At 46.4% G+C, this 25,463-nt stretch overlaps 7 protein-coding genes across 10 annotated transcripts; 4 read left to right on the forward strand and 3 right to left on the reverse strand.

The window, feature by feature from the left end:
- Positions 1–2,408: 2,408 nt before the first annotated feature.
- On the reverse strand, positions 2,409–3,136 carry LOC6897283 (transcription initiation factor IIA subunit 2-like). The gene is made up of 2 exons (XM_002137407.3): positions 2,833–3,136; positions 2,409–2,748 (listed from the first exon to the last, which is right to left on the reverse strand). Exons 1-2 carry the CDS (start codon positions 2,902–2,904, stop codon positions 2,446–2,448), a joined length of 375 nt encoding a protein of 124 aa, XP_002137443.2. The 5' UTR covers positions 2,905–3,136; the 3' UTR covers positions 2,409–2,445.
- Positions 3,137–3,697: 561 nt separating this feature from the next.
- On the forward strand, positions 3,698–4,726 carry Recs1. The gene has a single exon (XM_002137408.3). It carries the CDS (start codon positions 3,812–3,814, stop codon positions 4,592–4,594), a length of 783 nt encoding a protein of 260 aa, XP_002137444.2. The 5' UTR covers positions 3,698–3,811; the 3' UTR covers positions 4,595–4,726.
- Positions 4,727–13,220: 8,494 nt separating this feature from the next.
- On the forward strand, positions 13,221–14,563 carry LOC4801629 (uncharacterized). Its single transcript, XM_001358648.4, has 2 exons — positions 13,221–13,471; positions 14,014–14,563. The coding sequence occupies exons 1-2, from the start codon at positions 13,463–13,465 to the stop codon at positions 14,464–14,466; spliced, it is 462 nt and encodes a 153-aa protein (XP_001358685.4). The 5' UTR covers positions 13,221–13,462; the 3' UTR covers positions 14,467–14,563.
- Positions 14,564–15,612: 1,049 nt separating this feature from the next.
- Polr2B (RNA polymerase II subunit RpII140) lies at positions 15,613–19,676 on the reverse strand. Its single transcript, XM_001358649.4, has 4 exons — positions 19,472–19,676; positions 17,183–19,351; positions 16,181–17,115; positions 15,613–16,117 (listed from the first exon to the last, which is right to left on the reverse strand). The coding sequence occupies exons 1-4, from the start codon at positions 19,491–19,493 to the stop codon at positions 15,713–15,715; spliced, it is 3,531 nt and encodes a 1,176-aa protein (XP_001358686.2). The 5' UTR covers positions 19,494–19,676; the 3' UTR covers positions 15,613–15,712.
- A 29-nt stretch (positions 19,677–19,705) lies between these two features.
- On the forward strand, positions 19,706–20,823 carry 140up (RPII140-upstream gene protein). The gene is made up of 4 exons (XM_001358650.4): positions 19,706–19,958; positions 20,023–20,188; positions 20,250–20,338; positions 20,399–20,823. The coding sequence occupies exons 1-4, from the start codon at positions 19,786–19,788 to the stop codon at positions 20,754–20,756; spliced, it is 786 nt and encodes a 261-aa protein (XP_001358687.2). The 5' UTR covers positions 19,706–19,785; the 3' UTR covers positions 20,757–20,823.
- Positions 20,772–22,386, reverse strand: twf (twinfilin actin binding protein). The gene is made up of 4 exons (XM_001358651.5): positions 22,273–22,386; positions 22,135–22,212; positions 21,273–22,048; positions 20,772–21,218 (listed from the first exon to the last, which is right to left on the reverse strand). The coding sequence occupies exons 1-4, from the start codon at positions 22,295–22,297 to the stop codon at positions 21,060–21,062; spliced, it is 1,038 nt and encodes a 345-aa protein (XP_001358688.2). The 5' UTR covers positions 22,298–22,386; the 3' UTR covers positions 20,772–21,059.
- A 31-nt stretch (positions 22,387–22,417) lies between these two features.
- On the forward strand, positions 22,418–25,459 carry Abi (tyrosine kinase Abl). 4 transcript variants are annotated; one of them, XM_015181844.2, is made up of 7 exons: positions 22,418–22,571; positions 22,749–23,115; positions 23,170–23,795; positions 23,855–23,945; positions 24,027–24,038; positions 24,110–24,297; positions 24,358–25,459. In XM_015181844.2, exons 2-7 carry the CDS (start codon positions 22,760–22,762, stop codon positions 24,519–24,521), a joined length of 1,437 nt encoding a protein of 478 aa, XP_015037330.1. In that variant the 5' UTR covers positions 22,418–22,571; positions 22,749–22,759; the 3' UTR covers positions 24,522–25,459. The 4 variants fall into 4 exon arrangements, with proteins under 4 accessions (XP_015037330.1, XP_015037331.1, XP_015037332.1 ...); XM_015181845.2 differs by having other exon boundaries at positions 23,858–23,945; XM_015181846.2 differs by lacking the exon at positions 24,027–24,038.
- Positions 25,460–25,463: the final 4 nt, after the last annotated feature.

Here is a 25,463-nt window from a genome sequence, read left to right on the forward strand (position 1 = left end):
AGTCCCAGTCCCAGTCCCCGACCCTTGTGGATTAGGTTGACACGTGACGCACTTCAGCCTTAGGGCTCAGATCCTTACCCTCCAAAAAATAAAAATAAAAATAAAAATAAAACATCAAAAAAGAGACAAAAAGAAAACTTGTTGATAGTTGTTTGACAAAAGCTCAGGGCTTTCCATGAGATGGGCATGAGAAGGGAATGGGTCTGGCTCTGGGTCTGGGCCTGATTCACTTTAAAAAGCAACACGTGTCGTGCTAGAGTCAGGTCCTGACCGAGTCCTGGGGCATGGCCCCACTAAAAGGCATTTTGATTGATGTGTGGCACAAAAGTGTCTGGGCACACCGTCACTTTGCAAATTTCGGAGCAATTGACAGGCCCCACATGCGACCAAAAAGGAAAACAACCCAGATTTTGTCCAACTGTCAACTCAGTTTGTGTGGAGGATTCCCCTAGATTCGTATCACAAATTAGGGAATTATAACTGCTTTTTATGTAGAGCGTAGAGTGTCCGGTTTTAGTTGCCAGAGAACTACGTCTAAATGGGCAGCTAGGCAATCAGAAAATGTCAAGTGCACTCCTCCATCGGTTCCTCCGGCCAGTCCAGTCCCACAAAGGAGCTGGGACTGAAAATACTGAAAAGCATTTTCACTTCCATCCAACCAACGAAACTGGACGAAAAAACCCTCTCAATTTTTTTGCTGAATTAAGTCAAGGCGCAGAAGCGAATGTGAGAGGGCTATATGGAGATGGAGGGCATTCAGCCTGAGTTTTGGGGTCTGTGAGCAACACCTGTTGTAGTTGTTGCTTTTCTTAGTCCGATGGTAGTCAAGATCAAGCCATAAACTATTGACCCACTCACCAAGCAGATTGTAAGGGAAAACTTCTCGCAGAGGAAGTTAGTAAAGTCAAAGTTATTCGGAGGCGGATAGACCGGCACTTCAAACCTTTTGTTTTTTATGGTAGTTATCTCTGAGAAACTAAACATTAAGATACGTCACTTACTGAACGATACAACTCAAATTGATTTAATAAAATGTTTAAGAGGTCAGCTTTTTGAGAGTGGGTCTTCGCCTCACTGTTTGGCTTATGCGATCCGTTCCATAAATTTAGGTATCACTCTGTAGATAGTTGCGGAGTGAAGAAGCAGTGCTTTGCGATCTCCAGCATCCGTTGCATCTTGTTCGGGAACTAGTCCCAGCCCTCGCACTGCTTCCCTGCCACCAACATATCCAACAAAAAATCCCTGTGGCTTTGGGATTTCGGCATTCGGTTCAATTAAAAAAATTCCGGAATATCTTTATCCAGTCCACGTGGAACTGGAGGACGACAACAACCTCGATGGGAAGATGGGACGAACCTGAATTGTGCCCGCGATGTCGATACGGATCAGTATTGCAAGGAAGCCTTGCCGTGGCAGTACTTTGCTGCTCCTCGTGCTGGGGTTCCACCGGGCAAATCCGGACTATTGTAGGTCTTGCAGCATCGTGTGGAATCGAAAAAACACCGCCAGAGCTTGCACAAAGTCCTCGTTTTGCGTGTCATTCATTTTCTGAGAACCGAGTGGAAAAGTGAGATTTTATTCGTCTTGCAGTATCCTCTGCAGCAAGAAGCTGTCTTGCTCTCTTCTAATTCAGACTACAACAATTTATCACTAGGAAAATAAATAGGAAACAAATAGCGTAGTTACATACATATCTCTCTTCTCTTTTGTTAAAATTTGTTTCAGCAGCTGCTCGCTTTTGGCTAGGAATTAAGCTGAAAAAAGCTACATATGGGTGTCAAAATTCAGGGATGACTTTTACGGATGATTCATCAAAAATTCAAACTGAATTTGATTTACGATGCAGCATGTGCTAGTGTGTTTAGGTATGTATGTATGTGAAGGTGAAGGTGTGCTGCTGCGCCGCATAGGTGGGGCTTAAGGAATGAAAAGACATTTTATTTGAAATTCTTCATCCTCCTAGGATTGATTAGAATTAAAGTGATTAGGATTTACAGAGACAGGAGAATTTTTGTTGCTGGTATGGGTGTATTTATAGTGTGTTCATAGCAATCAATGGAAAAACAGGCCTTCCAAATAATTCCGGACAACAGACAGACTGACGGAATGGACAACGTTTTATAAACCGAAAAACACGTTTTTTCTTCACATTTTTTGTTAAATTTCAGCCTCATATGTCCGATCAGACTCGATTGCTCATATGCTTTTTTATGCCAGGCAGTTCTTTCAGGGTTGACTTCATCCTTGGTAGTTGCTTTAAAACGCAAACCTAACAAAAAAACCACGAAAAACTAATAAGAAGAAGGACCAAGAAGCAAGAAATAACTAGAACGAACCAAAACTCCCATTGCAAATACAAAGACGTCTTTCTCTTTTTGACGTAGTCTAACACTGAAGCACGGTGCTGATTTGTTTGGTTATTGGATCTACTTTATTTCACCACATTTACGTTGGTTTTTTTTTGTTTGTTTTCTTCATTGAGCCTTCTGTTTTTTGTTTCCCTCCTTCGCCATCGCTTTCGCAGGCCACAATTTTTACCTTGTCGACTTTGGCGATCACGTGGTTTTTCGAGCAAAATTCCACATCTTTCAGCCTGAGGGTCCAGACATTGTCGCAGAATTGGTAGGAACTCAGCCGTGACCCCGTGAAGGTAAGGCATGTCTTCACATTCTCTTTGAAAGCCTCGTTGATGCTCACGTCGTACTGTTGGAGCACCTTGCCGGCGAGGAATGGCGACATCTGCCCGTTCTGCAATGGAAAGCCCTCGCTCTTAATGGCTCTTGCATTTGCGACGAGACGCGACGCTTTAAGGCTTTTTTGCCTGGGACTCACCTTGACGAGTTCGTCGAGAGTATCCTGCAACGTGATGCCCACGGTGGACGATCGGTATAGCTGATAGGCCATCTTCTGGTTGCTTTTCAAGAGCAATTACGTTTCTAATTGAAATTTGACACTCAAGCTCGATTCAAGAATTTATAAATTTTTTATCAATTTAATGTCAATTATCAGGGTGACCGTTTACGATATACTTTTTGGTATATTCCAATTCCATTCCATTCCAATGCTTTAATTGAACGAACACCAGCGGCTGCTGCTGAGGGTGTTATGGCACAGGTCGTTCCTTCACCATGTCCGTCTGCAAGCGTTCAATCGTACCCTTGGAAAGAGCGATAATATTATTATATTTATTAATTTTTAGGTATGTTAAATACTATTTCATGCTAAATTCTTTCGATACTATTGAATCGATTTGGCAAACGATGGGACGGACCATATCGGACGGAATCACGATACACAGCTGTTGAAAAAAAAAAGGTTCCAGCCGCGTCTCCTCTGCCATCACCACCGGCACCGATTCAGACGATACTGCAAATGAAGATATATTAAGCATTATATTATAGGCTCTGCACATTCCGGGGGAACGTTGGGATGAGTCATCGAAAGTCCCATACTGCAGTGTAGATATCTAATTGTTTAAAGTAAGAAAATATGTGTCTATGTCAAAAGCTTTGTCACTGTCGGTCGACGCAAATACAGTAATAGATCTTGTTTGGTAGCCAAGACCTAGGAACAAGCGAATGGGGTCCCACTCATGGGAATAAGCACATGCTCTGTATTTAGTGTACTAGCAAGTATCAACGACTACTGTAATCCAAATCAAACCTTCTCCGACTTCTCAATCACCCCTCGATTCCTTTGATCATTTGATTTTTTAGTTTAAGCCTGGAAGTATCTCCAAACGCTCGAGCTGGACATACGTTTAAAAACAAGTCAACATTTGTGATCACAGAACCAAAAACAAGAACTAACAATGCAAGTCGGCAGTCAGTACGGAAATCTGGGAGGATCTCAAGCTGAGTTCTTGGCCATGGGGCCGTATGGATCGTACGGCTCTGGCGATCCCGAGGGCCAGCCGAAGAACATAGGATTCAACGATGGCAGCATCCGACGGGGATTCATCCGGAAGGTGTACCTTATACTGATGGCCCAACTGGTGGCCACCTTCGGGGCCGTGTCGATCTTCGTATTCAACGATAATGTCAAGATGTACGCCCTGCAGAATAGGTGGGTCTTCTTTGTGGCCCTGTTTTTGATGCTGGTCACGCTGCTGGGGCTGGTGTGCAGCGAGAGTCTACGTCGCCAGACACCGATGAACTTCATCTTCCTGGGGGGCTTCACCGTGGCCCAGTCCCTGCTGCTGGGCGTGTCGGCCTGTCGCTTTGCTCCCACGGAGGTCCTGATGGCCGTGGGAATCACGGCTGCCGTCTGCCTGGCCCTCACGCTGTTCGCCATGCAGACAAAGTACGACTTTACCATGATGGGAGGCCTCCTCATCACACTGCTGGTGATCCTCCTGATCTTTGGGCTTGTGGCTGTGTTTGTGGGTGGCAGCATGCTCACCCTCATCTATGCTTCGGTCAGCGCCCTTCTGTTCTCCATGTACCTGATCTACGACACACAGCTGATGATGGGTGGCGGCCACCGTTACTCCATCAGCCCCGAAGAGTACATATTTGCGGCCCTGAACCTTTACTTGGATATAATTAACATATTCATGGACATTCTGGCCATAATTGGAAGGTCGGACAACTAGCAGAAACAAACATCCGTTAACTGCAAACTGTTTAAATATGCTGCATACTTTTGGGCTTCCCTTTGATAACCAACTCTCATATAATTTGTTGATTGCGCTCACAGACCAATAAATCAAATTGTGCAGCATTAATTGAGGCTCGTTTACTCGTTTTCGAGTCAATTGGGTTGGGGAATAAATTACAACGATTACAGGACAACAGGTGGACCGCGCACTCGTCCCCCCGCCTACCTGTGCATCCGCATTGTCAATTAAGTTATTAGTTCAGAGCAATAAAACTGTCAAGGCCATAACAATATTAACATAAAGCCTACATAAATTGGACGAAACTTTGGCAATAAATGTATCTACAAAAGTCAGGGGAGTGTGTGGCTGTGGATGTGTGTCGCTGACAGAAACAGTCCGGTCCGGTCCCAAGGCGAGAAGTCGCCGGCCGTCGCTTGGTCAAACAAATCAAGTGAACTCGGGGGCAACATCTGGCCAGGGTATACATTTAATTAACAATTGACAGTCGCCTGACAGTTGGCTAAGCACACAAAAGAACCCAAGACGCAGGAATACGGGAATACGAGGCAGGGATGCGGGTGTGGACTCCATAGGGACTAGATCAGATATCGCCAGTGCTGACTGGTTCTGCTGTGGAGCTACGGAAAATGGATGAATGGAAATTAGAGAACAGTATAACAAAAGAAGGAATAGATCTGCAGATCATATAACACCAATAATTCCCGTCAGACGAATCAAATATCTACCAAGTCACCAGATCTCTTAAGTTCCCTATAAAAAGTTCATTTGAAAACTAGTTCCAGCGATGGAACCCAATCAGACAGCACTAATAGGACCTGAACAAGAAGAGAAATGACCCCAAAAAGTTTGCGGTTGGCCATCAATAAAAGTTGGCTGGCGCATTCACATTCACATCCACATCCGAGCATCCGCATTCGAATCCTCCCATCTTATCTGCTCGCACGACCATGACCATGACCATGATCCCTGGCCGCAGTAAAGGTTCTTTTTGGTTCTTCCAAACGTTTCAACCGCTTGGTTTTGCATCTGTAGTTGTGTCTGTGTTTTTGTTTCCTGTCAATGCTTTTGTCACTTTTCACACGTGTACACACATTCAAGCACACCATATATTTACCGAGAGAAAGGCCAAGAGGGCGCCCGCATTTTTGTTGTCACGTTTGTGGCTTATGTACACATTGCCCGGTCGGAAAAGCGCAAAAGTATCCCGAAACTAACCGTGATTCATGTAAAACATGCGCTTGCCCCACACCAACATTCACAAAAACACTCATTCATGTGTAATGCGAATACGTGGAGTCATGAGTCCCCCCTCCCGACACACACACATACATACATACATACATCATTCAGTGCCCGCATTCATACGGAACTTGCATAAAGGCAACACTCACAGAAAAGTTTACGCTTATGGCCGAAATACAGAACGTTTTTATTTCTACTTTAGTTTTAGCTCTCTGTTTTTACAGCTTTCGGGAACTTTTGCATATTCCAACAGCAAAGACAGCGAGAAAGAGAAGGGGATAGAGGGAGTGTGGGGGTTACAAGAGACAGCTATGGAGAAACTATTATGAATATTATATTTAGGACATGTTGCAAGTGCGTTAATGAGTTTTTTGTGCCCGTTTTGCTATCCCGGCTCTATGTAATTAGTACCGCATAGAAGTCGCCCGACCGACCCCAAGCTGTGGCCATTAATCACATTACTCACCCACTGACAGGCGGACAGGCGAGCTGGCGGGCAGACTGACTGAGGAACAGGCCAAAGTTGACACAGATTTGACCTGAAGGGGGTTTAGCCAAAGGACTCTTTGTACTTTACCATGCATGATAGTTGAAAGGAGATACGTACATATGTATATTGTTAGCAGTAAAGGGTTCATTGTACTGTCACCTGAAGGAAAGCAAACAAACGTACTTAAACTCGTTGCTAAACCACTAATTTAATATATTCAATAAAAGATGTCATAATAGTTGACAAACACATTCATATTCACAGGTAATTCCGTAATTGATTCGAGCTATGATACGTGAAACCTATTCAATTAAGTCCATGTTTGAGTTGAGCTAGTACTGGACTTGGCTTGGTTAATTAATTGGTTAATTAATGGGTAAGGTCAGTTCTCGAATAGGTCTAGAAATAGGTTTGTCAGGCAGCAATTAGGAAAGATAAATATTTATATAGATAGGTCAATAAACATAGGGAACTGCAGTGAAGTCATATATCTGTTTATAAAATACGTATCGAAGTACATATATCAAATTACATATATCAAATTCTGTTCTGGCATGATTCATGGAGGTTAATTTATTCGTTTTTTAAGGAGTGCACATGTCTTACCATTAATATCAAATTTCAGGCAAAGGAAATTACTTTCTGTCCACACATTCTCTCATTGGATCATGTCCTACGGAATTTCCTTCCTTACAACTGTAGAAGACAAACAAACTCTATAAACCCACCCAATTAACCCATCGAATGATTTCCTAACTGAATCAGAGCCCCAGAGCATCCACATCCATAAAATGTTGAGCCGAAAGTGAGCTGCAGCTTTGCAAGAGTAAATGTATGTACGAGTATCTTTGATTTAAGCAAAAATTCAGTTTCCTTGTGGAATTTCGGAGGAATTTCCGTTTTCAGTGTGCCGTCCGCCTACCGATGTCCAAAATCAATACAAACTCGGACTCAATCAAACATTTCCCCATCTGCATTCCGGTTCAGTGCTCTCTGCTTTTGCTCCCAATCACAGATTTTTCTTTATATCAATTTTCACAAAACTCTGCTACACTTCTGCCCGCACTCCGGACATCTGACACTCTCGCCCTTCCGACCAGTGCGCTGTGCAGTTTATTTTGCAATCAAATTGTTTTTATCACATCCGCACAACTAAACTGTAAACATTTGCAAGCAACACTTTTGCCAGTTCCGGCTTTCCTCGAAAAAATGGTCCCTCTAAATCCAGAAAATAGAAAAACATAGGGGAATGCAAAGTGACTATGATGCAGGGGCCAGGAGCGGAATCAGGTTTTTAAAGTTTGGGTTGAGTGAAAGATTGAAAATATCCACTAAATATCCCACAATCACGGATAGAGGACATTGGAACTAAGACGATGCTGTATCCACCATGTGGTCTACATTTAATCCATTTTGCAATCAGAATGATAGTTAGTGCTCAGTTAGTTAGCGTGATATCTTTATCATTTAATTGATCAAATTTGCACTTCCCCAAACCCAATATGCCCCATAAATAAGTCATTAAATGGGCCCACCCATCTCATCCCAGTCCGCCCCTGGACATGGAAAGGCAGACACGCAAAGAAAAATAGAAAAGAATGTTAAAAAAGAAAGCCCGACTAAAAATGCAACGAAAAATTAGAAAAACGACGAGTGGAAAGGCGAGACGCACAGTCAATGTTAGAGAGCGAAAGGAGGGGCGGCTACAAATTGTTTCGATGAAGGCAAAGAAATTTGCAATCAAAGTTGAGAGATTCTGCTGCTCCTCTATTGGGTATTTTTTCTGTAGTTTGCAGTTGTTTGGGTTTTAGCCACATTTAACTTGAGTTTGCGGAACGCAGGAGGATTGAAAATCAAACCGAGGGCGAAATTCAATTAATGGCTCGGCGGGAAAACAGTTTGAAAGCGACTAATTGTTGGTCGGAAAGTTGGCAAACAAGTCTGTGAATGGAATACCATATGCCAGCGAATTTCGTTGTGGAGGGTACGAGTGCTGTGCGCTTTTTGGGGCAATGGGAATTCATGAAAATTTCAATCGCTTTCCGTTTTGCGGTAAGCTGCTTAAATGCGCCTTTGATCCACGGAGTGGTCGGGACCCCCAGGACCCTGAACCAGCATCCTCTAACTTCGACCAGAGTCAATTTTTGACCGGCCACGTGATGAGCATCAAAAGCGTATTCAAATCCAATGCCAGAAAGTGACAAACAGACAAGAGGCAGAGTTCAGGGGAAGTTGGCCAAACATACAAATTGTCGAGCCGCATTTACAATGGACGCTGGGGGTCAGAAGGTGGCCTGGGGGCCTGTGGGGGCACAGACAGTAGCCGGAGCAGTCATGCACACGGAACCACAGACCCGGATTGGGGCTCGGACTTGCCTTTGGAAAGGGAATAAGCCTGAAGCCTCTGGAGCGTGGACAATTTAACAATCTTATTTATTTATGAAAGCCAAAATGCACTTCGATTGTCCGACAATGGAAGATGTGACCGAAATTCAATTTAAATCGTCAACTTATTGATGGCCATTAAGCCAATTCCAGAAGCATTTACGTGTTCCAGACATCAGTCAATAAGCAACAAATTGCTGACCAGAAAGATAGAGTTGGAGAGGCTTTTGACGATGGAGAAAGGGATAATGATTCCGTAAATTTAACTTTTTCTCTCATATTCTGACCCAAATAAATCTTACATATTTTATTCCATATCCATAATAGGTACAATCCCCAATTGCAATGCCTTCTTCCTAATTTATGTTACAATTTCAAGGCGTTACAGTCCTACCTTGGTAATTTTTCAATTAGTTTTCGCCACACCAATTCCACCTCTGATTCTGGCTCAGATTCCCAAACTGTGTCAGCCACGCCCACGACACACTCACGCCCACTGTAAAAAAAAAAAATATGAGTGCAATACCAAGCAGAAAATAGCAAGCAGAAGAGGTAGCAAACAGGAGGCAGGTTAATAACCGACATGCCACGAAAAATTAATAGCAAACCATTTAGCCAAGTTTTCGCCGCTGCCACGCGACGAGCCCAAGAAAGAAAACCCCACAACCAGCAGCAGTGGGTGGTGGAAATTATGCAGCAGACAGCGGGAGACATCAGACAGTAAATGGAAATGGAAAACTTTGACTTAATTTGCGGCCAAGAATTGGGTTTGAAAGGTGCGAGCGTGCGAGTCTGAGTATCACTGGCAGAAAGACTTGCAATTTAATTAACAGAGCCAGTTAGACAGTCCAACTAAGCCCGGGTCGGGTCCCATCCCATAAGACACCCTTTAACACAGACACTCAGAATGTGACCCTTGAGCGCCCAGTTGAACCCTTGTTCGACCAAAATAAAAGTGCTTCACTCAAGTGGTGCACGCAAAATAACTTAAAAGCCGCAAAGTGGCTGGCAAAAACTATTTAAGTTTATGCGATAACAACAGTTAAGAGGGCCCTTTGCCTCAGACCATCTTGTAGATAGGTGGAAGGGTGTCACAGGGTATTTCAAATGAAAGGTAAGGTATGAGAATTAACATATGTTTTGGATGCTAAACAGCAGGGATATGTGGACCTACACTCTTGGGCATTACAGATAGAGATACCTTATAGACGCCAGTGGTGCCTTACCTTCTACTTAATATGCCATCTTTAACATGTACCTCGGTGTTGCATACTTTCAGGCGCGGACCACATTCTCCAGTGTGCGTGCGTGCGTGCGTATGTAGGCGGGGAGTGTAAGAGTATATGTGTGCAGTTATGTAATTATGGTAATTAAAAACGCGCAGCAAACGTCGCTTGTTGGGGCTCCGCCGTTTGTCTTGTCATCGTATTTCATAGTTAAGCACCTTTTGGCTTTTCCTATTTGAACAAAGCCATAGACAGAGAAGAGGCTCCCCAACACACACACACACACAGAGACAGATACTCCTACCCTTAAACATTCGCATTTACATGAATAATATAACAGAAAGAGAAGGAGGGAGAGGACGATGCCTCTCGTCTGTTTCCCCAATAGAATTATGATTATTCTGTTATAAATTGTAGCTGTCTCTCTTTGTCAGACTCCACCCAACCCAGCCAACCCACCCCACCCACTCCCCCCCAACCGCTCACACACAATTATCAATTAACAATGCTAATGAGGCTCCCTCCACTCTGCTTGGAAACTGTGCGAAGAAAAAAGTGCACAGTCCCCACGGCGAGAGGTGGTGAAACTGAAATATCCGCTTAAATCTGGCCATCGGGGATTATTATATTACTCTGCACTTTAACCGAAATCAAAATTATCCACAAAAGAAACAATACACATACAATTTGTGTGCTATGTAAAAATAACATATCTCGTTTATTTATTTCCCAATGAGCTGTTAATGGCTTTTAAGCTTCAGCGATTAAAACGAAAAATATTGTTTATTACAGATTAAAGCGAATAATGATGCATCACATCAGACAATAGATGTGTTAAAAATTAAAGATTTAAATGGAAACAGATACCGGGGAAAAAGTTAACAGCTACCAATGGAGGCTTTTAAAGGTTTAATATTTGTTTCACTGAAACTTTAAAGATTAATATTCATTGAATGAAATTGTACCCTTTGTGTTGTGTCCACGTTTTATTTTGTACTCATTTTTGCATGTTGTTTCATGTGTGTCTGATATATAATCCCTTTACAATACACATAACTCCACAAACATCAACAACTTGCATAAGATACTGGCACAAAAACTTGCGAAAATATGCGAAATATACAAAAAAAAATGTTAACGAATTCCATTGGCAAAATGTTGTCACGAAATTTAACGAAAACATTAGCAGTTCCATTCGCTTTCCTAACTCCCTCTCATTAGGTTGTAAATAAATATAAATCAGCAAAACTAATAAAATGCAAAATAAATATAAATATAAAATCAATGTGTCAAGCCTTCCTGTTTATGTTAAAAATTATATAAAATAGCAAACGATAAAACAGGAAAAAACCATATATATGATATGTACATATGTACATATTTACATATATGTATGTATATTCCATTATTTCATTGCTCTTTGACATTTTAACAACATAAAAAATATCTGGCATTCTGTATTTCTATTCTTCCACTTATTTTACATTAATTTCATAAATTCATATAAAACATTGTTTTATTGCTCTTTGACATACAATATTTGGCATTCTTCCACTAGTTTTACATTAAACCAAAAATACTATAAACAGCCAATTCAATAACCTCTTCACACTTCCCTATCCATACCCTTCTCGTTCTCAGTGTGTACACTGACATATTATTTTTATTTGAATCAAATTTGCTTACATTGTTTGCAGGCTCGGATTAACCTTTGCCTTTACCTCCGCCCATTAACGGCCACCTAATCCCCCCGCAAATCCCTCCGTGCTGGCAATGTTATACGACACCTGTTACTCCAGTATACAGCACACATCGATGGGGATTCCCTCCCCCGCTTCAAAAAGCCGATACCATTGCGTATGGTTATGGCTTTTGGCCAGACGCATAAACCACAATTTGTGGCTATGCTAGCGCCACAAACACCGATGCCGACACCTCTAAAATCGAATCGAAAAGCTTTCCCTTTTTTCTGGTAAACAGTAGCGATAGAGGTAGAAACAGACAAACATACTCTTAAGTATTCCACTTTTACACGATTCCCCCGACAGCATGCGAATGGTCTCATTAAGAGCGTGCGCTTCTTGGCCCAAAAGAATGAAATCAAAATGAAAACGAGTCCAAAACGAAAGTACAAATCAAATATGCAAAGTGCGGACACCCACAGCAGTAATGAGGAGAGGTCTCTCCAACTCTCCGGCTCTGCCTTCAGATGCGCTGCAATTAATCAGTCACGAATCTATGGTCGAGCGAAATCGGGCGAAAAAAAATGTTTTGATTATGCGATGATGGGTTGTCCAAACGGTAGTTATTTTCTTTGGCAGTTTGTTTTCTTGCCTCTGCCATTTAGGCCATAATTTCACATTTAAAGCGATTAAATTTCGCTTGTTGACAACTCTTGTTATGTTGCTTCAATTAGTCTTGGTTATTTATTTTATGGTGCCATTGAGGTTGGTGTGATGACTTTTACCAGATGAAATGTACGAGTATGTGTTTTATTTCACTAAACTTTATTTCTAGGGCTGCCTTAACGTGCAGATTTGCTGCAGTGGGGGTTCTCGTTCTCGAGCTTGTAATTGATTTGCAGCTGGTCCAAGGTGCGTATGATTAATATGCCAGCAATCATCAGTACCAGCAGCAGCAGCTGCTGCCGCACCAGTAGAAGCCGCAAACAAGATGTATTTATCTTGATCGTCTGCCCCTCCACTAAGCATAGAAATTATTCAATTATTACTTGTTAAGGAAAGAGACAAACACTCGTAAAACTATCTAACAAATGTGCAAAACTCTTTACCAAACTCAAGGCAGCGCAAATATTTGCTAATTAAGCATTTCTACGTGCCTAAATATACCTCTCTGAGTGTTTTTTGTTCCCTACATTATTTATTTACCATACAGAGGCAGTAATAATAAATTTGACATCACAGCATAAAATTACCGGCGGCAGCTGCCGAATGTAAGCCTGGAACCGAGCCTGAGCTCATCGTGCAGCTTAAAACCGAATTGATTGATAAATATTGTATGCTGATAGCATTGACCCGTGCGGATCTCCGACCTACTGATCAATTAATAGCACAAATAATGAGTGATCCCACAGCAGCAGCAGCTCTTGGCCATCTTTCGCGTTGCGTTTGCACAACGTTTGCAATTTGTTGACAGCGCTGCTGCCATTCGTGACTCCATGGAACTCCAGTCCCGTCCGAATCCAGAGTCCGCCTCTGCTTGAGCTTCAGCTTCAGCCGCAGCTTCAGGCCCGACTTTGGTGGTAAATGAAGTTCGCTTGGCCTTGTCGCACGCCAGTCTGCCTCTGACATTTGCACGTCGCGCTTGATCGTTCCGTCTTCGCCGTCGCCTCCGACTTCTGTGATATTACTTTTTATTGGCCGAAAGAGCAGGAGTGCCAAAAATAATACAAAACAAAAAGAAGCGAACCAAAGCCGCTTACAATATCACAAATTCGATTTTTGTCGATCGAACTTGAGCTGTGATTTATCAAACGCAATGGAAACGGTAATTCAAAGACAAGAATCGATCCATAAAGAGTGTCGAATCATCTAAGATTCCAGCACCTGCCCCATCAAAGTGTGTGTTTTGACTGGAACCGATTCCGGTTGGTCACATTTCTCAATTAGTTGAATCAGATCTGGAGATCAAGTCGATATAATTAGATATGCAAATCGCTGTTTTATCGCTACTAAAAGTTACGACTTGGTTCTTCATTTTCGGCAAGATTTATCGCCAAAGTGTATTAAGTAATGTTGAGCATCGATTATAGCTTTCTTCAGACTATAAATCACTTTGATAGGTACTTTTTGCTTCAATAAAGGTTACACATTGATTTTTTCTGGATTATTTCTCAATGAAAATTCATTCGTGGGTTTCCTTCAAGTATTCTTCGTCATTAGGGAATCTCTGAATTACAAATTCCTTTATTGTTAACATATGTGTCTCCTTAATAGGGACTTTTCCCTTCTGAAGATCTATCACCTTAGCTTTTTAGTTTTCTTACCTCCAGTAGTTTTCTAACAGCTTTTATCTCGTGTCTCCCCTAGCTCTGCCCTTTCCTTCGACACACGCTTAGCCTTGTCTTACTGATGGTCTCCCTTCAGTCGTCCTGGGCAGCTCCTGCTGTGCGCTTCAGTGACAACGAACTGGATGAGCTGGCGGCCTATCCCACATCGCCCAGCCAAGTGCTGCCCATCCAGCCGCTGCTCATCTATCCGCAGCAGCGAGCAAATCTCTACCAGGCACGTACCCTGGGAGGAAACGACGACAGGGACATCATTTTCGTGAAGCTGCTGCAGGACAAGTCCAGCGGGTACCGGCCCAAGCAGCAGCGCCTCGTTGTGGAGGAGGAGAAACCCTCGCAGCGCAAGGAGCTGGGCCTGAAGGACTTCTTCTACGTGAAGGCCCGCACCAACGGGCGCTTCAGTCACGAGCGTCTGAAGGTCTACAGAGTGCCCGAGTTCTACGCCATCAGTGTGTTCCGCAACGGAGATACATAAGTAGAGGGGTGCGAATGCGCTGCACCTTAACGATGCACAGCAGTAATTTAAGTTATTTTTAAGACGCTATAAATAAATACCGTACCTCAGGACGCCTGAAGTGCAGCTCTCGTTGTTGCTTCTGTGTTCTGCTGGGGGCTGAACCTCTTATCAGAGACACTTCGCGGGAGGATTTACACGCAATTTCAATTATTCATCAAACAAGGCAAAGACGCTCCCGCACGGATCAGTCTGCTGAATGATGGGTGTCAGCATCGCCTTCGCCATCGCCATCAGCATCAACATTCGCATCAACATGGGCTTAGACATGAACTTGGTCGGGGCTGGAGCCACGTCAAGCGGCAATTAATAACTGTCACTCAATTGGCGGCTTCGGCGCACGTCGAACTAAAGCTCCAGCCTCCTCTCTCCTCTCTTCAGACACAGCCCCAGCTCCACCTCCACCTCCATCTCCACTTCCATCTCCAGCTCCGGCTTCGTCAGGCAGCAACAAAGAACTAATCCCTTTTGTCATTGGGCGTCACAGACCGCGGGCCACAGCATTACGTCAAAATCAAAGAAAGCAACAAAAGCATAACAAAACATAAAACGAAATGGAAATGCTACCTACTCAAATTCGAACTGTGGATACACTCAAAGCAGGTGGAACTTTTATATTAAATTTAAAGAAAGGCCCATGGATTCATTGTTTAAGATACTACTAGTATCACTAGTACTGTGCTTACATATGGATCGCAGAAAATTATCTTGATATAAAAAGATACCTTCTGCATTTCCAACCCAGATAAGATACGGCTCTTTGATTAACTCGAGCGCTATACAAAGGCATATCTACCACTGTATAAAATTCCACCATTATCAAATAATGTTAGTACACAGAATCTAGAATATTTAATATTTATTGATACTCATATTACTTCCCAAATCTTCCGGTATAGGCCTTATACCCGATTGAAAACAATGCGAAATAAGCAAATAAATAAATCACATTCCGTTTGAAACTCTTGAACTCTTGTCAGACTTTCGCCCAAAAATAATTGTAGGCGGATGGCTTGTGGCACGCCTGGTGGCGTTTTTAAAATGCAGCACAAGCATTCGCTCCAATTGCGCGAAGGGAGACAATGGAGACCGACAGACAGAAAGAAATTGGGTGTCAATTATGGTAATTTAATAATTAACTGCTAATGGGAGCTGCTGGGAGGAGCTCCTCAATCTTGGGCTTAGGGCAATTAATAGGAGCGCTCTGTCAGTTGACCATGAGACGGGGCGCAATGTTCATGGACATCAGCTCCTGGAAAAGCAGCTTGGCCGCGTACGGAAGGCGCACCTGGGAGATTTGCGTCTTGTTCTTGCAGCCCTTGCACTCGAACGTGTTGTTGCGCAGATTGGCGATGGCGATCAGGCCGCAGAAGTTGCATATGTGGACGCGATACGGATCGGAGACCTCGAAGAGACGCTCCCTGAGGAACTGGGCGGCACCGTGAGATATCTGGCAATCGCGCTCCATCTCACCGAAACGCAGGCCGCCGTCACGGGCTCTGCCCTCCATAGGCTGTCGCACTAGAATCTGGACAGGGCCGCGGGCACGTGAATGGATCTTGTCGTCCACCATATGCTTCAGGCGCTGATAGTATGTGGGTCCCAAAAACACCTTAAACAGAGGAGGATATCCATTGAAAAAGAGCTCAGAATTGGATTTCTCTGTGTGACTCACCTGAGCATTGATCTTGCGTCCTGTGTGGCCATTGTACATGACTTCGTTGCCACGCAGATGGTAGCCATACTCCTGAAGGAAAGTGGAGATCTTCTGCACGTTGACGGCATCGTTGAAGGGCGTGGCATCACCGATTTCCCCCTTGTTGGAGCCCAGCTTGCCCTGCAGACACTCGATTAAATGCCCGATTGTCATACGAGAGGGGATGGCATGGGGATTGATAATGATATCGGGGGCCAGTCCCTCGCAGGTGAAGGGCATGTCCTCCTGCCGATACTGGATCCCACACGTTCCCTTCTGTCCGTGACGGGAGGCAAACTTGTCGCCGATCTGTGGGATGCGCACGGAGCGCACTCGAATCTTGCAGAACTTGTAGCCCTCGCTGTTTAGGGTCAGCATCACCTGGTCCACGATGCCCGTCTCGGAGTTACGCAGGAAGGTGGAGGCATCTCGCTTGGCAAACCTCTTGGTGTTGCTATCCAGCTCGTCGTCGTTCTCCGGCAGGGTGATGGTCTTTCCAATCACCACATCGTCGCCAGAGACACGAATGCCAGGGGCAATGATGCCGTCGTCGTCCAGCTTGTCGTAGTGGGCATTCCTCATGCCCTGGCAGGTGCCGCGATGGGGTTTCTCAAAGTTCTCCTCCTGATCGCCCACACGCTTGTTCTCCGAATCCTTATACGACCGGTAGAACACCGACCGGAAGAATCCTCGCTCCACCGCCGAGGCATTCAGGATGACAGAATCCTCCTGGTTGTAGCCCGTGTAGCAGAGAATGGCCACAATCGAATTGATACCGGCGGGCAGCTCTCTGAAGCGCAGATACTCCATGGATCGGGTGGTGACCAGCGGCTTCATGGGATAGTATAGAACATGGGCCAGCGTGTCCATCCGCACATGGAAGTTGGTGATGTACACACCCATAGCTTGTTTGCCTGTGGAAAGCGGATAGTATGAGTATAAGAGTAGGAATCATACTCCAGAGGGGAATGGAGTCCTTACCCATAGCACTTTGATAGGTGTTACGCGGACTCTGGTTGTGATCGGGGAAGGGTATAATGGAGGCGCAGACGCCCAGGATCATGGCCGGATGAATCTCGCAGTGGGTGTAGGTCGTACAGTAGGCATAGTCCTTGTCCTGTTTCAGATCATACGGCGACATGGCGATCATGACCGTTTCCTCCTCAAGGGTATCGATGTACTCCACCACGCCGGAGGCCACCAGCACCTGCCAGCTGTAGTTGTTGTAGTCGCGCTCCTTCAACATCTCCACATGGGTCTTCTTCAGCAGCAGCGATCCATTCTCCACGATCAGCAGCGGCCGACAAATGCGACCCGCATCCGTGTAGATCCTAATCTCACGATCGCGAATATCACGGATCATCGACACCTCCGACACGATAATGTCCATCTGGCGACGTAGTTTTCGGAGCGTGGCCATCAGCTGCTCGGGATCCCTATGGATGCCCACCCAGCAGCCGTTAACAAAGATTTTGGTCGCATCCGCAATCGCCGAGGGTGCAATCTCCTCCAGATTCTCCATGGACCACTCCTCCAAGAACTCCAGAATGGGTGACGGCTGTGAGCCCACGGATATGTAGGCCATCAGAGCCAGATTCTTGACCAAACCGACAGCGGCTCCCTCCGGAGTCTCGGCGGGACACAGCATGCCCCAGAGCGTGTTGTGGAGCTGGCGGGGTTTGGCCAGCTTTCCGTCGCGGCCGATGGGCGAGTTAACGCGACGCAGATGGGACAAGGTGGAGGCGAAGGTGAGCCGGTTCAGCACCTGGGAGACACCGGCACGCGCTTGATGGGCCTTCTTCTGGTCGCCCCAGTTGCCGGTGGCCAGGGAGTAGCGCAGGCCGTCGGTGATGATGTTCGTCTTGATGGCCAGCTCCAGATTGAAGTCCTTTCCACGATCGATGAACTTCTGTGTGTACATTCGCACCTCCTTCATCAGGTTCTTGAAGAGGCCGCGGAAGAGGAAGGCCAGCAGTGGTCCGGCCAGATCCAGGCGCTTGTTGCCGTAATGATCGCGATCGTCCAGCTCTCGGCGACCCAGCGAAGCCAGCAGCAGCCGGTGCACCATGTAGCCGAGGAAATACGCTTTCTTTGTTTCGCAGAAATCGGAGACACCCACATGGGGCAGCATTTCCTTCTGCAGGATCTCCTTGGCGTACTTTATACGCTTGTCCTTCGTCACGCCGGGCCGGGCGCCTCGCGCTCCGATGAAGTTGAGGGCCACGTTTTGCTCCTGCACCACGAAGGCCTCGTCCAGAGATGGCTTCACCATTTCCATCATCTCCGGATCGTCAAAATCGTAGATGATGTGCTCGAGGATGTCGCGATCGGCCACGAATCCCAGGGCACGGAACACAATCATAATGGGTATCTCCTGCTTAATGTACGGCAGGATGGCGATGATCCTCTGGCCAATGGCGGATTTCTTGATGTTCTGCGAGCCTCGGGCCATCATGTTCACCCAGAGCGTGGACGTGGGTCGCGAGCTATGCTCCAGGCAGGAGCGTATCTCTGTCTTGAAGGCGTACTTGCCATCCTTCATGCTGAAAACATACACGGTGTTCGTGGCCATCTTCTCCTGGGCAATCAGCACCTTCTCGGAGCCGTTGATGATGAAGTAGCCGCCGGGATCCAGCGGGCATTCGTTCAACTCGGTCAAATCACGATCCGTCAGCTGGGAGAGCAGGCAGTACGTGGATCTCAGCATAATGGGAATCTTGCCGATGAAGGTCTTCTGGTGCTGCGTCTCCACGGGATCCAGGCCCTCCACATTCTTTGTCTTTGTGATGTCCACGTACAGGGGGGCCGAGTAGGTGAGGTTCCGCAGACGCGCCTCGTTCGGCATCATGGGACTGGGTGAACCATCCTTCTCCCAATGCGTCGGCTTCGACAGATAGATCTGTTCGAACTTAAGCGAGAATCTCGGCGGCGTCTCCACCTCCCCGGATGTGTGCTGTGCCTCTGCCTGCAGCTCGATGGCCGGCGAGTCCTCCACAATGCGCTGCACAGACATCTGAATGAACTCATCGAAGCTGTCCAGCTGCTGCCGCACCAGACCCTTCTCATCGAAGTACGCGTTGATTACGATCCAGCAGGCCTCCTGCCACAACTCGTGGGAGATCTCCTCTGCATTCTCCTCCTCGAACAGCTCTGCAATGATGTGTTTATTAGTAACAAACCAAAGAAAAGCGCGACCGGAGCGCCAGTGCTCCATGCCGCCATGTTAGTTTTTTGCTCAGCAGCGTGCCTTGTGGCATCTTTTTTTCACACCTTCCTCGTTGTCGTACATCATTTTGTCGAGTTTGCTAGAGTGCAATAGCACTTAAAGCATATAAATAATTAGTACTTTATCGACTTAATCTTATTTTAAAACTTAAAAAACACAATATTTCACAATAAATGGTCAAAACCGCGTTCGGCGGCGTTTTTAGAGCTGGAAAAACATCGCTGCTTAATCGATGTTTTGCTCTCAAAACATCGTCAACATCGATCTCCGCATCACTTTGCAGCACTGAAACAACAGCCGGTCAACAGCTGGTCTTTCGCATGTTTTTCTTGTTATTCAACGGCGATAATATTTTCGAATGAGTTTTTTAAGGAAAGGCGGCCGGTTTCTGATTGCCGGCATTCTGCCGGCCATACAGGACTCCCCCGACGACATCGTCGACAAGGAGAACAAAACCTACAAAGCCTATTTGGCCAGCAAACCGCCAAATGAAACCGGACTCGAGCGCCTGAAGCATATGTTTACGATTGAGTGAGTAAAATGTGGATAATTAGAACTGTTCCAGGACTAATGATAATTATCCATGGTTTAACAGTGAATTTGGCAGCATATCCTCCGAGCTAAACTCCATTTACCAGGCCGGGTTCCTGGGCTTCCTCATTGGAGCGATCTACGGCGGCGTTACACAATCGCGGGTGGGATACATGAATTTTATGGAGAACAATCAGGCCACAGCCTTTAAATCCCACTTTGATGCCAAGGTTAGTGTCTGGCCTACACGTTTGAGCGCTCTAGTCGTATAGCTTTGAGTTTTGATTACAGAAAAAACTGCAGGATCAGTTCACAGTGAATTTCGCCAAAGGCGGCTTCAAGTGGGGCTGGCGCGTCGGTCTTTTCACGACCTCCTACTTGTGAGTGCTTCAAGTATGAACTGAAAATAGATCCAAACTGAATATTTGTCTCTCTTTTAGTGGCATCATCACCTGCATTTCAGTTTATCGCGACAAATCCTCCATTTACGAATACCTTGCCGCTGGCTCATTAACTGGTGCCACCTACAAAATGAATCTGGGTCTTCGGGGCATGGCTGCTGGCGGCATTATCGGTGGCTTCCTTGGTGGCATTGCTGGCGTGACTTCCCTGCTGCTGATGAAGGCCTCGGGCACATCCATGGAGGAGGTGCGGTACTGGCAGTACAAGTGGCGAGTGAATCGCGACGACAACATTCAGGCGGCATTCAAGAAGATGTCAGAAGACGAACACCCCGATCTGTTCAAGGCCCACGACAATCGTGTGTCCGAAGAGGTATCCCTGGACTCCGTTAAGTAAAAAGTGTACAAAATGTAGACTTAGATCAGAGTTTAATTTAAATAAATTGCATATATGTCCATTTAAAGTTAGACAGAAATACATTTAAGGAAGCCCACAATGGCTGCTGCTATGCGTTGTTTCAGTTGATGCCTAGTGCAACTAAGGATTTGGATACGATTCAGGACAGTAGACTTGGATACGGAAGACACAACATAAAGAAGAGAAGACATGCAGACATGTAATATGAAATAAATTAAATGCTTTGCTAGGAAACTGAAAGTAGAAGGTGCAGAAGAGCATTGACTCGGTGGGGATTGCGATTCAGACTTGGTCTTCATTGGAGGGACGCGTGAGGCGCTTGGCGCCCCGATTCGGTGGGCCCTTCGGCTTGGCAAATGCCGGACGATGCAATATCTTCTTTGGATGCAGCTCGTCCAGCAGGTAGGCTTCAGTCAGCTCGTTACCGTTGTCGATTTCCAGCTGAAGGAGCATAAAATTAGCCAAGGATTCGGAATGGCACACCTTTCCACCTACCTTTTTAACCACATCGACTCCCAGGGCCGCCAGCTGCTCGAGGAACGGCGCCTTGCAGCTGGAATACATCATGCGCTCGCGCACTGAGCACGTGTATCCGGGCATGGAGTAGACAAACACATACGACTCCTGGTAGTCCCCCTCGTGAGTGTGCCGGAACAGGAACAGATGGTAGCGGGCATGATCCTCGGGCACCTGCTTGGGCAGAGCGGAGAGCTCTACCTGGGCCGCATGGGAGACATGGATGCGCTCCTCCTCCAGATCGATGCGAAACTGCAAGTAGTCGTAGTTGCCACGCACCAGATCCTGCACAGCGGCCACCGTGGCGTCCGTCAGGGGGCAGGAGATACCTCCAAGCGTCTGGTGCCGTGTGTTCGTGCTGATTTCGGTGTGCACCTCTGTCTTGCGCAGCTCCTTGAGCTCTTCTTCGCGCGTGGTCAGCGGTGCGGGAGCAGCAAAGTCCCGCTTGTGCTTGCGGTAGCCCTCCAGCGTGGTCTCCTCCAAAGTGGTGGCGTGCAGCTCCTCGGTGATGTACGCGGAGCCGAACTCCGTCTTGAGCGTGGCCTTGGTGGAGGCATACACCATCTTCTGCCGGATGCTGGCCGTGTCCGGGATCCAGCTGATCAGCAGCCAGCTGTGGCCCAGCGGTATCTTTGCGTCTAGCCGGTACAATATGTAGCAGGGCACAGTCTCCTCCAGCAGCGGCCCCAATAGCTTATCGTAGTCGCGCTCCCAATCCTTCTTCACATCAGCTGTGGCGCTACAGCTGAGCTGCTCTGTGGGGGCGGAAGAGAGGCCGGAAGCCGTGTGCTTATCACTGGATACACAGTATACATAGTGTGTATAAGTAGATTCCACTCACCATTCTCTATGGATACTTTTACCACCCGCAATTTCCCGTTTTTGGCCTTTCCAAGCACCTTTGCCAGCTGCTCGTTAGCTGCGGAATCACAAAGGAATGTTAGCCATGGTTTTAATATGCTTCTAGATAAGAACTAACCTCGAATACCCGTTTGATGAGACATTTAAAAAAATAAATCCAATTGTATCGAAAGAAATTATTACTCACAACCGCCTAGTGTGACCAAAGGTTTGGTATGAACATACTGCACGGGCATATTCATAATATACGCAACGATAGTTGCCACCATCGATAGCAGCTCGATAGTGTAATCGATGTTTCTCCAGCTAACTCACGCTGCGCTTGGTAAAATGTAAAGAAAAACTGCATTTAATTGCATTTAACGCGACCAAATCGACACAAAAAAGCATTTATAGTGCAATCGCATAGTAAATAAAGTGAGTAGTAATTAGGTTCGGCGTTTATCCACGGTCTGGTGGGCAATCAGAGAGCAGCTCTGTCGCTGGTGAAGCATTCGCAGTCGCTGCCGACGTCAGCAGAGGCCAGTCACCGCCCCAAATGTTTACATGCCGTGAAAAACGAAGTAAAGCTGATAGTTTTTCCTCTTTGGACAGAATCCACACCCATGTTAACCGAAGCCCCCATGGCCAGTGACAACATAATGGACGAACTAGCATCTTTGATACGCACCGAGATCCCCGACGGCCGCCAGAGCCTGCGAGACAGCTACACCAATCTCGAGCGGGTGGCCGACTACTGCGAGGACACCTACTACCGGGCGGACAACAAGAAGGGGGCTCTGGAGGCTACCAAGAACTACACCACCCAATCGCTGGCCAGCGTCGCCTACCAGATCAACACCCTGGCCTATAGCTATATGCAGCTCCTCGAGCTGCAGGCACAGCAGCTCAGCGAGATGGAGTCGCAGATGAATCACATCGCCCAGACGGTGCATATTCACAAGGAGAAGGTGGCCAGGAGGTAAGCGCGGTGTCTCCCCTGTGTTCTGTTTGATATTCAAATCCTTCTTTCCAGGGAAATTGGCGTCTTGACCGCCAACAAAGTGAGTTCGCGGCAATTCAAGATTGTGGCTCCGATCAATCCGGAGAAGCCCATCAAGTATGTGCGCAAACCGATCGACTACTCGATTCTGGACGAGATAGGGCATGGCATCAACTCTGCCCAGCACCAGGTGCGTCAGAAGCACCGCGGCTCCAGCCACGGGTCTGTGCAATCCCTTATACCGCCTTCGGTGGGTCCGCCGCCCACCACCAAGCCCCCGACACCGCCGCAAATGTCGCGGGCGGGCAACACGGGCACCCTGGGAAAGTCGGTGAGCAATACCGGGACGCTGGGCAAGAGCTCACGGGAGTATCGCACTCCGCCGGTGGTCAATCCGCCGCAGGTGCCCTCGCACTACGCTCCCAACTATCCGATCGGGCATCCGAAGCGCATGTCTACGGCCTCGTCCAGCACCACGATGACCACCACCACCATGGGCGGAGGAGCAGCGGGCAATGAGCGTGCCGCGGGATACAGTGCGCTGCCCATGCCCCCAAGCCAGCAGATAGCCACGCATGTGAATCTACCCTCGGCGGGCATGATGCAATCGCTGCCACCGCCGCCACCTACCACCTACGACGACAGGAGCAGTATGCCACGTGAGTTAGCTTGAAGTGATGCCCCCAGCGAAGGCTAATAATCGCTTCTTGATACTTAGCAGCTCCTCCTTCGCCGCTGACTGTGTCGCAGCACGAGATGACCGAGCAGAGCCACATCGGAATGCATACGCTGGGTCGCAATATCAACAGGTAAGTCGCATCCCGCAACCGCATCCCCTGCATCTGCCTGTATATGTAACTCATTTCATTGTTCTCTATGCAACATCCAAGGAATCCGAATCGGTAAATTGCATGTTACTTCTCTATGTTCCACATATGTCCGCAGCACTTGATTAACCCTTGACTTTGCACAGGAATCATTTCAGTTTGAATTTCGCACGTCCGGGCTCGCAGTCGCCGCCTTTGCCGCCACCGCCGCCGCCAGAGGATGAGCACCAGGACTTTGGCAGGCCACGCACCTCGACGGGCCCCCAACTGGCGCCCATTGTGCCCGAGGATCAAAATTTGCCTGGCTGGGTGCCCAAGAACTTTATAGAAAAGGGTGAGGCTATCCCTGTGTGTGGGTCACCGTAGAACAGAATATTTATTGATTAACTTTCAGTGGTGGCCATCTATGACTACTATGCGGACAAGGATGATGAGCTCAGCTTCCAGGAGAGCTCGGTGCTGTATGTGCTCAAGAAGAACGACGATGGCTGGTGGGAGGGCGTCATGGATGGCGTGACCGGCCTCTTTCCGGGCAACTATGTGGAGCCCTGCGTCTAATTAGAGCTGCTTCGTATTCTAAAAACATGCCAACCATTACAATAATCTGCATTATCTGGTCTGTTCCCGTCTTCAGGCGTTCCCAAAAGAAAACTGGAGACTTTACTAAACTCTTTTTGCGATTTCTTTTGGAAGCTAAAGACCGGCACAGACTCGTTTGACAATGACGATAACGATTTTGAGCATATTTTGATAAGGACAATTATACAATTACACCCACATACACACACACAAACACTAGGCACAAGGCGAGAGCAAGTATTCCATTGTCAGACTCTTCAGAAATCAGCCTAAGCTGCATTTAGTCTAATACCAAACACAGGATAAATTGTCCACATTCCGAATTTCCGAATGGGAGATCGAAGAGGGATTCGGAGTACATTTGGACCGCATTTAGCAGTGCCCTGAGAGCGCGTTTGCTGCCAACTCAAACTATTTACACTTTAGTAGCAGAAAATATTGCAAAAAGCAAGTTAATAATTAATAACGAAAGACATTCGAATCCTATATCTAGACGAATTCGTGTCCTGTCCACCCCCGGCCCGCATCCGTGGAAAGCCAATCCAAATATTTGCCCACAGTTTTGTCAAGCGATTTTTCTTTGTTTGTTTGCCTTCCGCTTGGATCATTACCCTCTTGAATCCCCCCATCCATCCAGCAATAATGCCGTAGGTTATACAAATTTCAGTTAGCATTTAATTCGTTAGATATTTCGTATTCGTTTGCGTTTGCAATTTCTTTTGCCTTTGTCTGCACTTTTACGAACCGCAACGTGAATATTGTTTGCAATTATATATTTAGTCGAAATGGAAATGGAATTGCCCGAAAACGGAATCAAATCAAATCTATACACAATATGCAACACGCTCTACCATGTACTCGTACTCGTAATTCGTATTCGTATGAATAATAGCTAATAAAAATTTCAATTACTAGACCGCG

This window comes from Drosophila pseudoobscura, chromosome 2, assembly GCF_009870125.1.
Source record: "Drosophila pseudoobscura strain MV-25-SWS-2005 chromosome 2, UCI_Dpse_MV25, whole genome shotgun sequence".
In the NCBI taxonomy this organism is placed as follows: domain Eukaryota; kingdom Metazoa; phylum Arthropoda; class Insecta; order Diptera; family Drosophilidae; genus Drosophila; species Drosophila pseudoobscura.

Bases quoted from the DNA above. Each gene is read 5' to 3' on its own strand.
- Recs1 (XM_002137408.3), top strand. From the start codon at position 3,812: ATGCAAGTCGGCAGTCAGTACGGAAATCTGGGAGGATCTCAAGCTGAG.
- LOC6897283 (XM_002137407.3), bottom strand. From the start codon at position 2,904: ATGGCCTATCAGCTATACCGATCGTCCACCGTGGGCATCACGTTGCAG. The intron at 2,749-2,832 runs GTGAGTCCCAGG...TTTCCATTGCAG, and splicing joins CTCTCGACGAACTCGTCAAG to AACGGGCAGATGTCGCCATT.
- twf (XM_001358651.5), bottom strand. From the start codon at position 22,297: ATGTCTCATCAAACGGGTATTCGAG. The intron at 22,213-22,272 runs GTTAGTTCTTAT...GTGATTCCGCAG, and splicing joins TCATCAAACGGGTATTCGAG to CTAACGAGCAGCTGGCAAAG. The intron at 21,219-21,272 runs GTAGGTGGAAAG...ATGCTCCTTCAG, and splicing joins GAGTCGATGTGGTTAAAAAG to CTGGAAATCGACAACGGTAA.
- Abi (XM_015181844.2), top strand. From the start codon at position 22,760: ATGTTAACCGAAGCCCCCATGGCCAGTGACAACATAATGGACGAACTA. The intron at 23,116-23,169 runs GTAAGCGCGGTG...CCTTCTTTCCAG, and splicing joins AAGGAGAAGGTGGCCAGGAG to GGAAATTGGCGTCTTGACCG. The intron at 24,298-24,357 runs GTGAGGCTATCC...ATTAACTTTCAG, and splicing joins CAAGAACTTTATAGAAAAGG to TGGTGGCCATCTATGACTAC.
- Polr2B (XM_001358649.4), bottom strand. From the start codon at position 19,493: ATGATGTACGACAACGAGGAAG. The intron at 19,352-19,471 runs GTGTGAAAAAAA...ACATCATTGCAG, and splicing joins GATGTACGACAACGAGGAAG to AGCTGTTCGAGGAGGAGAAT. The intron at 17,116-17,182 runs GTAAGGACTCCA...CGCTTTCCACAG, and splicing joins CACCTATCAAAGTGCTATGG to GCAAACAAGCTATGGGTGTG.
- 140up (XM_001358650.4), top strand. From the start codon at position 19,786: ATGAGTTTTTTAAGGAAAGGCGGCCGGTTTCTGATTGCCGGCATTCTG. The intron at 20,189-20,249 runs GTTAGTGTCTGG...TTTTGATTACAG, and splicing joins AATCCCACTTTGATGCCAAG to AAAAAACTGCAGGATCAGTT. The intron at 20,339-20,398 runs GTGAGTGCTTCA...TCTCTCTTTTAG, and splicing joins CTTTTCACGACCTCCTACTT to TGGCATCATCACCTGCATTT.